The following is a 10,240-nucleotide window of genomic DNA, read 5'->3' on the forward strand; positions in this document are numbered from 1 at the left end:
TATATATATATATATATATATCTGTCTGTGTGCTGTGCTGTGAGATGTGGCTCTATTCAACGCACTGACAACTTTCTCTTCGCGTCCCCTTTTTGTTCCCCCTCCCCACCTCCGTACCTGCTGCTGCAACCGGTGATAGTGGTGGCACATTTTGTTGAGTTTCCACAGAGGTTTTTGGGGCCTCTCCCACGTCACACCTCAACCCACGTCCGCGTAGAGCTGTTGCGCGGGGTACAACGAGAAACACACACGAGTTACAAAGCACAGCAGAAACCATGCGAAAAAAGGTGGTGTCGAGCGTCACCACATCGGCGGCCGGTACGCCGCGACGTATCGACGCCGCGTCGCTGGTCAGCGACGACACGCCGCAGACACATCCCCCGCAAGCCTCCGCCACGAAGGTATATGTGCGCGTCCGACCATTCAACCCACGTGAGTTGCAGGACTCCGAGGAGTGGCCGCTGTGCACGGTGCGCGTGGGTCCACAGGAGGGGCACATCACAATCCTTGACCCTGCCAAGGCCTATACGCCGTGGCGAACGTATGGCTTCGACCGCTGCTTTGACTCCAACGCAGCCGGTGCCGACAGCGACCAGGAGATAGTGTATCAGCACGTTGGACGGGCTGTGCTGCACAACGTGATTGGGGGGTATAACGGCTGCATCTTCGCCTACGGGCAGACAGGGAGCGGCAAGACATACACCATGCTGGGACCTCCGGCAACCGCTGCCGCCCACCGGTCGCAATTCGAGGGACGACTCTCGAGCGTGAACACGTCAGTTACGACGGCGCGAACGAATGTGAGCACACATCCATCTGTGCGTGATGAGCCGTTGAGGCCGCCTGACTCGTGCGATGGGAGTAGCATCTCAGACACACTAGATAGCAGTATTCAAAACAACAACAGCAACAGTAATTTCATTATTGGTGATGCGGAGGGCCTCATTCCTCGTTTGGCACGTGATATATTTCACACGCTGCGCCTAAAACATAAACAGAATGGAACGCATTCATTCCGTGTAGAGATGGAGTACTATGAAATTTACAATGAAAAGGTGATGGACCTGCTGACAGGTGGTGTTAACGGTACGGATTTGCGTGTTCGGCACCAACCGAGACTTGGCGCGTACGTAGAGGGCCTCGTTCGGAAGCACGTGGCAGTGGAGAGGGAACTATTGCAATGGATCCGGCGTGGAAGTGCAGATCGGCACACAGCCTATACCAAAATGAATGATCGCAGTAGTCGTAGTCATGCGATTCTTTCCCTTCATATTGTTCAAATGACCCTCGACGAGCATGACAACAGCAGTCGCGTCATGAGCAAGCTGAATCTTGTCGATCTGGCAGGATCCGAGCGCACCGGCGCCAGTGGTGCAGAGGGGATACATTTCAAGGAAGCCACAAAAATCAATCTCTCCCTCACTGCTTTGGGTCGTGTTATTGACGCACTAGCCGACATTTCCTCCGGCAAGCATGGTATTTTTTGCCCGTACCGTGATTCCAACCTCACGTGGCTACTGATGGACTCGTTAGGTGGTAACAGTAAAACTTCCATGGTAGCCACTATCTCGCCTCATGTGTTGTATTACGAAGAGATGTGCCACACATTGCGGTATGCCTCGAGGGCCAAGCAAATTGTCAACAAGGTGGTCATTAATGAAGACCCACAGGTGCGCCAGATAAAACTACTGACTCAGGAGGTTGCGCGGTTGCAATCTCTGTTGCGTGAGCAACCACGTTTCGACTACACCAATGAGGACATGGAGCGGCTTCGGAGCCGCGTGCTTGAGCTGGATCAAGAGATTGCTGACCGTGACCTCGCCATCGAGGAGCTTCGCGCGCGGGTGGGGGAGAAGAACACAGCTGTGGTGCAGCAGCTCAAGGAGGAAACCAGTCGCCTGCATCAAGATCTGAAGGACTTCAGGCGTGCCAAGTCAACGGTACTGCGGCTACAGAGCGAGGCAAAGGAGGCAGCGGCTGTGATGGAAAACCTGCGCGCGCAGGTGGCGGCGCTGGAGACCGAGAAGAGTGAATACGTCGCGTCGCGCTCCGTCCTTGTCTCCCCCGGCCCGCTGGCGAAGAGCGAAGAGACACCGCGAGGTGGCCCGTCGTATCTGCATCTTGGCCACAAGACGCTGCAGGAGCTGAAGCGTCTCGGCATCTCAGCCGACCAGGGCGGCTACGCGCAGCTGATTGAAGTGGTGACGTCCCGCGCCGCCGCCGCGACGCGCGACTATGAAGCGATGTGCCAGAAGAACACCATGATGGTAGAGTCGCACAGCCGCTCTCTGCGAGAACTGCTCAAGCAAAAAGAGGATAAGGAGTGGTCTGCGCTCGCTGCCATTGGGGAGAAGCTTGTCGCGGCGCACACGCGGGCACTCGCACAGCACGGCAAGACAGCCGAAACGCAAACGGCGAGTGAGATGCAAGAGAGGGTTATGATGCGGTACAAGGAAGAGATGAAGCGGAAGAACAAGGAGCTGATGCGACTCACCGTGCTTGTCGAAAAAAGCGGTGACGACATCCGCGGCGAGAAGGAGCGCGCAGACAAGTTGGAAGCTGGCAAGGAGCAGCTGCAAAACCGACTTGACAGTACCTCTACCGAGCTGCTTTCTCTCAAGGAGAAATTGGGGCGCCAGAAAGAAGAGGCGCGTATTCTCTACGCTCAGGAAGAGGGCCTGAAGAGGAAAGTTGAGGAGGCTAAAGTGCAGTTGGCGGCTGCAGCGAAGGAGCACATGGTCCTCCTCCAGCAAAGTCGTGAGGGGGTCCTTGATTCGACCGCCGCGTTGATGACGGAGGTGCTTGCTGAGCGCTGCCGAATTCTCGAGGAAGAGGCAGAGGCGCGCTATAACTTTGGCAACCGTCATGGCAAATCGCTGCTGCAGCAACACATGCACACAACACAAGAGGGGATGAACACTGTGCGCCGCTCGCTTGCGCTGCAACAAGAGCAGCAACGCCACGATGCGGTCAAACTCGTTTCGCTCTGGCGGTGCCAAACAGACGTGCTGCTAGAGTTCTTTCGGGAGAAGCTGCAGCTGCTGGACGCATCCTACGCGCTCCACGCCGAAGGACTCCACTGTAGCTGCAAGGCGCTATCCGACGACCTCGCATGCGTGAAGCATGAGGCGGCGTCGCAGCTGCGCGACGCGGAACGACTCTTAGCGAATGAGGTGGCCCGCTGTGAGGCGGAACTGCGGCAAGAAAAGGAGGCACACTCCTTGACGTTGCGACAACTTGAGCTCCAAATGGAGCAATATCAACGGCGACTGGAGGTGGACGGCGCGCACCACAAACCAGAGACGTACCTTGCAGTCTTTGAACAGCAGTTACACGACGCGTTGCACTCCAGTGCGAAAAAGGAGATGTTCATAACAGAACACATTCAACAAGAAAACCGCCGCCGTGCAAACAAGTTGGAAGAAGAGATTAAGGCAACTGCTCAAATGACGGCACAGCTTCAGGACGAGCTCGCCACAACACAGCATCAGCACCGATGCGACTTGGATGAATTCCAGAATAAACTCAAGGAACTCAAGCGCCGCTCTACTGAGGAGCAACGGATCCTCCAAGAGACACACAACGACGAAATTAAGAGGCTTCATACCATGATCACTGCAGCTGTTGGAGAAAAAGAGGCAGCTATAAAGAAAGCATTTGATACCAACCAGCTCTTATCCGCTACTGAAACTCTAATGGCAGCAAATAACGCCATGCACATCGAGCAGATAAGCGCCATGTCAGACACCGTCGTCCAGGCGGTAGGACAGCTTCGCACGGACTACGCTGCACTCTCAGCGGGCATGAGCAAACGCGCAGCAGAAGCGCAGCGCGCCCACGAGGAGGAGCTCTGTCGCGAGCGTGAGGAGCACGCAAAGGCGGTTGGTACACTGGAACGGAAGGTGGCGGTTGCCAAGACGGTACTTGCGCAGCAGCGTGAGGAGGCGAAGCGGGAGGCGGATGCGTTGCGTGCCGCCCACTCCGTCGCACTGGACGACGCGTCGTGCCTGCTGGTCAACAGCCACGCTGCATTCGCGGAGCACTGCGCCGCCGAGCACGCGGCATGGGGCGCGGCGATGTGCGACACGCTGAGGACGGTGGGCGTCGCAGCAGACTGTCTGGTGGGAGAGTGGCAGCAGCATCAGTTGGAGGTGTTCGTGCAGAGGGAGAGGCGCGAGCGGGAGACGCTTACACTATGGCAGGAGGCCGTGTTGGAGGTGCTCCGTGCATCGCTAGAGTCGTCTTGTACACTTGCTTCGGGTGATGTCATTGTTTCGCAGGTGTTGTCACATGCAGAGGAAGCTGTTCTTTTTGATCGTAATGTACTGCTTAATTGTGCAAGTGTGGATAATGCACTGCTGCCTTCTACGGCAATATCTGTACTGGTGATATCTTTGCTTGAGCAGTATAAGCAGTGTGGGTTTGAAGAGTTTACTGCTTATATGAGTGATGTCTATGATCTGCAACGCAACTACGCAATCGAAGTTACCACATCCGCGTTGTGGGGTGAGTACGACGTTGCACTTGCAACTTATGAGGACATACACCGCCAGAAGTTGATGGTGCTGCAAAAGGAAAATACTGAGTTGAAGTTGAATCTCAGCAAGGTTCGTGAGGACTTGGAGTTTCAGGCCAATCTTGACCAGCTGGAGGAGGAGATTGCGCAGGGTAGAGCCAAGCAGTACAACGCCCAGCACTACGATATCCACCGCTCAAGCAAGAGCATGGAAAGTGGCGATTTCCCTTCGTCGTCGCCCCGACGTAATTCTAGTGGGCTTGGCGCTTACTTCTCGTCGCTCTTCCAACTTGGCGGGCCGTCGGTGGGAGGCCCTGATGCGGGGTTCCCGCCGGAAGTCAAGTCACCAAGGACGGCTGCGGCGTTGTCTCCCGCCCGTCCGCCACTAGCGCCGAGCTCCGCGTCGAAGGCAAATCAGGTGGTGCCGCCCCACAAGAAGCCGATCGGAATTCATGGCGTGAGTCCCTTAAAAAATGATCTACACCAATCTGTATTCTATGATTGAGAAGAAAAAAAAAACTATCCTAACGTAATTAAAGCGCATTCTCAGCGCAATGTCAGGTATGCTGGGCACCCAGCGATGCCTTCCCAAGGCGCTAAAGATCTGTACGGGTGGCTGTTTTAAGCGACTCAGTTTGTAATTGTACTAGACTCACTTGTTCTTGTTACTGGAAAAGATTCTTGTTTACATTTGTAGTGCCACACTCAACATCGTATGGTCAAACAGACGAAGAAACGCCATTGGCCGCGAGTTGCCTTATGAATAAAAGATTTGCCTTCCTCTTTGTGTTTCTTATTGTTTTCCTTTCCTTTTTTTTTCTCTCTCTCTGTGCGTGTGTGTGTGTGAAAAGAATCGCCTAAAGCCTTTTACAAGAACTCATAAATCCCCTAAAATCATGGTGAACGTCGCTGTTATCGGTGCCGCTGGTGGTATTGGCCAGTCCCTGTCCCTGCTGCTCCTGAAGGAGCTGCCGTACGGCAGCACGCTGTCCTTGTACGACGTTGCAGGCGCGCCCGGCGTGGCTGCCGACCTCTCCCACGTTGACCGCGCCGGTGTCACGGTGAAGCACGCCGCCGGCAAGCTTCCCCCGGTGCCGCGTGACCCCGCGCTTGCCGAGCTGGCCCGCGGTGTTGATATCTTCGTCATCGTTGCTGGCGTGCCGCGCAAGCCTGGCATGACTCGCGACGACCTGTTCAACGTGAACGCCGGCATCATCATGGACCTGGTGCTGACGTGCGGCTCATCGTCTCCCGAGGCGTGCTTCTGCATTGTTACAAACCCTGTCAACAGCACGGTGCCCATCGCCGCCCAGGCGCTGAAGAAGCTCGGTGTGTACAACAAGAACAAGCTCCTCGGCGTGAGCCTGCTCGACGGTCTGCGCGCAACGCGCTTCATCAACAACGCCCGCCACCCACTCGCCGTGCCCTCTGTGCCGGTTGTGGGTGGACACAGTGATGTGACAATCGTGCCGCTCTTCTCGCAACTCCCCGGCCCCCTGCCGGAGGAGGCGACGCTGGAGAAGATCCGCACCCGCGTGCAGGTTGCGGGTACGGAGGTGGTGAAGGCGAAGGCGGGCCGCGGCAGCGCGACGCTGTCGATGGCGGAGGCGGGCTCCCGCTTCGCCATGTTCGTTGTGAAGGCAATCACCGGCCAGGAGTCGCCGCTGGTGTACGCCTACGTCGATACCGATGGCCAGCACGAGTGCCCCTTCCTCGCGATCCCGGTGGTGCTTGGCAGGAATGGCATCGAGAAGCGCCTCCCGATCGGCCCCATTACTTCCACTGAGCAGCGCATGCTCGACAAGGCCATTGACGTCGTGAAGAAGAACATCCAGAAGGGTGAGTCCTTCGCCCGCTCGAAGCTATAGGCGGTTTCATATCCCTTTATTTCGGGCTTAAAGACTGGGAGTAAATACACTGAGCGTAATCAAGAGAAAAAAATTCTGCGAAGCATTATGTCATATTATCTGACAACAAAAAAAAGGAAAGAGAAAGTGATATGTTATGGATGATATAAAATTCAAAAGCAAATCGCCTTGGGGTGTGTTTTCTTATCTTGGTTGGCCCGTTATATTTCGGTATTCAGCAAGGTCAATTGATTGTGTGTAACCGCAAGTCAGGAGTTTGAAAAAAAAAAACACTCAGGAGACGCTACTAATTATCAATGAAACCAAAAAAAATCTTATTTTAGGAAATGAGCATGAATCCATTTACCACGGAACTTGGTGCCCTCAATATTCTTTTTCACTTTCACTATTACACGGTTGCACGCTGCCGTGCATTGTGGTATATCTGTGGTATGCGTTTTTTTCTTATTCCTTTTGTTTTTGTTTGCTTTCTCACTGTCTCTCAATGGGAAGGTATAGTAACGACAGAAGCTGGGTAGGGAAGTGATGCCTTCACCAGTAGTGCTCACTCGGTCCGCGCCGGCACGGGCCCTCAACATCAAGATGTTTGATCGGCGTCTAAAAGGCCTCCAACGATGCCTCGTTGACGCGCCGGCGTGTGACCTTCACAAGCTATGCGCCGAGCAGATGCTGGACCGCCGCGCTTTTGTAAGGCGTGAGACACCTGTGGTGTTGGAAGTCGGTGCTCACACTGGCTGGTTCTTTCGTCACATGCTAGAGAAGAAACAGTTCTTTGGGCTGAAGCAGTACATTCAAACAGATATCTGCGAAGAGCGGCTGAATCGCAACTACGAGGAAGTGAAAGGAATTATTCCGCCAGAGGTGGAGTTTGTACAAATTTGCTGTGACGAGGAGGAGACCGACCCATTCGGCATCCCGGAGCGAACAGTGGACATGGTGGTGTCGTGCCTCTCCATGCACTGGGTTAACGACCTGGAGACGGCGATGGTAAACATCCGCAAAATCCTCAAAAAGGATGGCTTTATGTTGCATTCCATGTTTGGTGGCAATACGTTGTACGAACTGCGTGGTTGTCTCTCCATGGCGCAGACTGAAGTACTCGGCGGGGTGTCACCTCATATATCGCCCATGATCGACGGGGCCGGTCTCTCGACGCTGGTGCTGCAGGCGGGTTTCAGCCTGCCGAGCATTGATGTGGACCGTCACCTGCTGCTTTACCAAACACCCTTTCATCTGATGGAGCATATATCGAATATGGGGGAAAGCGCATGCCATTACATGCGTCGTCCCCTAAACCGTGACGTGTTGTTGGCCGCCTGTGCAATTTACGAAGTGATGTACAAGAAGAATCAACTCATCCCAGCAACATTCGAGGTGTTCCATACCATTGCATGGAGCCCTAGCCCGACACAGGCGAAACCGCTTGAGCGCGGCAGTGGTCAGGTGCCTCTTTCCAGCTGGAATTCACGGAACAAAAAGCGACTCCAGGAGGTGCTCGATGAGTTTGCGCAGAACCCCGACAACGAGGAGCTACAAGAAAAGGCAGAAGATCTGTTCAAGCAGCTCCGTGAAGAGAGCGCGGCACTTCTGACGCAGAAGGGTCTTGACGTGCGCGGACTTGATGGCAACCGTGATGAAGAGGCGCGGGAGATGGAAAAGCTCAAGCCTGATCCACCGTTTCAGAAGAGTGAGGGGAGTAAGAGCGAGTAGGATGATTCACAGATATGTTACCAAAAGGTCAAGAATGGAGCCGCCAATCGGGGATAGGAGGAGAATGGAAATATTCGTTTGTAGGTGAGCCGTATTCAGTTGGTTTCTTTGTTGTTGTTGCTGCTTTTGGGTGAATCCGGCACAGTCCTTACCTACCTTCACACATGTATCGAATCTGAAAAGACCGACATGCTTCTCTTGCCTGAACTCTCTGTCTCTTCTCGCTGGTGTGCGAAAGTTACATTTATAAACAGGGGCGTCTGGCCTCTGCGAAGGATACCACTTTTTTTTTTCTTTGTGCTGCGATGGGGAAGAATGGCGGCAGTAGCAGCAAACCGGCATCGGCATCCGAGACACAATTCTGGAATTGCCTCAAGAAGGGAGATGTTGAGGGTCTAGAGGGAATATTGCTGCGCCGCGTAGAGGACACTGATACTGGTGCCGTGACGTTTGTCATCAACCGCGAGGCTTCGCGGCCGCTTGTCAATACTCCCAACGTGAAGAAGATGCTGCCACTTTCGTACGCAGTGAGTCAAGGCATGGAGGAGCAGGGACTGCAGCTACTACTACGCGCTGGTGCCATTGCTGACGCGACAGACGGAACGGCAGAGCGAGCCACTGCCTTACACACGGCATGCTGGGGCGAAGACGACATCGCCGTGGCATTGCTGCTGCGTTGCGGCGCCAGTCCGATTGTCGAGGATGCGGAAGGTCGCACACCACTGCACGTGCTCGCCTCGCTGAACGCCGCTGCACTCTTCTCATACATCCTTGAAACTGTCACCACACCCCAGACGGAAAAGCAGGAGGGGCTCCTCTACTTGGAAGGACGCCCACCGGTTGTGGTCTCACCTTTCGAACTACTGAGCAAGAAGGACCTCTCCGGGTTCACTGTGCTGCACACTGCCGTGTCGGATGTCAGTAGCGGCTCCGATCGTGTCCTGACAGAGCTTCTCGACTACTTGGAGGCGACAGCGAGTAGGGACGCTGTGGTTGTGCGTAAACTCGTAAATGCGACAACTGAATCAGGAAGCCACGCGTTGCACCTCCTCCTCTCATTACCCAACTGCAATGAGGGTGTTATAATGCGGACGGTTACACGCCTGCTTCAACTCGGCGCAAGCCCAGCAGCGCCTGACAACTGGGGCCAAACACCGCTCACCGTTGCTGTAATGTCGCAGTCAGGCGGCGTCGCGGCGAATGTGGTGCGAACGCTACTGCAAGCAGTGGAAGGGGAAGAAGGCGACGGGGCTCTGCTGGAGCGTGTGTTTCTGCAGCGCGACACGGAGAAGGGCTATGCGCTTATTCACCACGCTGTCGCCACACGGAATGTTTCGGCCGTGAAGGTGATGGTGGCGTTTCTCAAATCCATCGACGAGGTGAAGGCGTCGCAGCGCATTCGGCAATGGATTGGGGAACCGCTCACGGAAGGGGACGTGAGCGTGGCCAAGATGGCGGCTGACCGTGCCTGCGAGGAAATAGCACAGGTGTTGCTCAGCGTCAATGCTATTGATGAAGACCTCTACAAGCGCTGTAAAGAGTTAGTTAAAAGAGAAGAGGAGGAGGAACGACAGCGGCGTGTAGAAGATGAAAAGGAAGGAGCGAATATCTCTGGAAGCGATGACGGTGCTGACGGCAATACTCATGGCACTGGAAGAAAGGGCGGCGATTTCTCGGGCTTCGGGTCCACGGTAGCCGCGGGGTCGCGGGTTCAGCAAGCGCGCAAGGCAAAGGCGCAAGCGGCAGCTCAACGGCGAAAGCAGGTACAGCACCGGCACGGTGGTGAAGGTGGTGGCAATGCACTGCGCAACGCAGGTGCGGCACCGCTGTGGTTGAAGTTAGCAGTAGCGTTGTTGATCTTCTTGATGGTGTTAAGGGGAGTCCACTTGCTACGGGATGGCTTAAAGACCCAATAGTACATGCCTGGGCACACACCCGCAGCTGTGGTGTAACTCATGTGGGCTATTTCGTGTGCACCCACTGTTGTTTGTTCTGTTGTGTTAGTTGCTCTTACTGCTACTACTGCTTCTGAATTTACAGTCATTTTCTATGCGATAATTACATTGAACTGTGGTTTAGGGTTGCAAGTAGATGAAGACATTTTTTTTCTTGCTTTTACCGGTTACTGATTGATATCTTTGTTTTT

General features: G+C 54.6%; 4 protein-coding genes across 4 annotated transcripts; all 4 read left to right on the forward strand.

Moving 5' to 3' along the window:
- Positions 1-275: 275 nt before the first annotated feature.
- Positions 276-5,021, forward strand: DQ04_06331000 (kinesin; the record flags this gene model as incomplete). The annotated part of the gene is made up of 1 exon (XM_009314650.1): positions 276-5,021. The coding sequence occupies one exon, from the start codon at positions 276-278 to the stop codon at positions 5,019-5,021; it is 4,746 nt and encodes a 1,581-aa protein (XP_009312925.1).
- Positions 5,022-5,412: 391 nt separating this feature from the next.
- Positions 5,413-6,384, forward strand: DQ04_06331010 (putative glycosomal malate dehydrogenase; the record flags this gene model as incomplete). The annotated part of the gene is made up of 1 exon (XM_009314651.1): positions 5,413-6,384. The coding sequence occupies one exon, from the start codon at positions 5,413-5,415 to the stop codon at positions 6,382-6,384; it is 972 nt and encodes a 323-aa protein (XP_009312926.1).
- A 525-nt stretch (positions 6,385-6,909) lies between these two features.
- Positions 6,910-8,094, forward strand: DQ04_06331020 (S-adenosyl-L-methionine-dependent methyltransferase; the record flags this gene model as incomplete). The annotated part of the gene is made up of 1 exon (XM_009314652.1): positions 6,910-8,094. One exon carries the CDS (start codon positions 6,910-6,912, stop codon positions 8,092-8,094), a length of 1,185 nt encoding a protein of 394 aa, XP_009312927.1.
- Positions 8,095-8,399: 305 nt separating this feature from the next.
- Positions 8,400-10,010, forward strand: DQ04_06331030 (hypothetical protein; the record flags this gene model as incomplete). The annotated part of the gene is made up of 1 exon (XM_009314653.1): positions 8,400-10,010. The coding sequence occupies one exon, from the start codon at positions 8,400-8,402 to the stop codon at positions 10,008-10,010; it is 1,611 nt and encodes a 536-aa protein (XP_009312928.1).
- Between the last annotated feature and the right edge of the window lie 230 nt (positions 10,011-10,240).

This window comes from Trypanosoma grayi (genome assembly GCF_000691245.1).
Source record: "Trypanosoma grayi strain ANR4 Tgr_633_V1, whole genome shotgun sequence".
In the NCBI taxonomy this organism is placed as follows: Eukaryota; Euglenozoa; class Kinetoplastea; order Trypanosomatida; family Trypanosomatidae; genus Trypanosoma; species Trypanosoma grayi.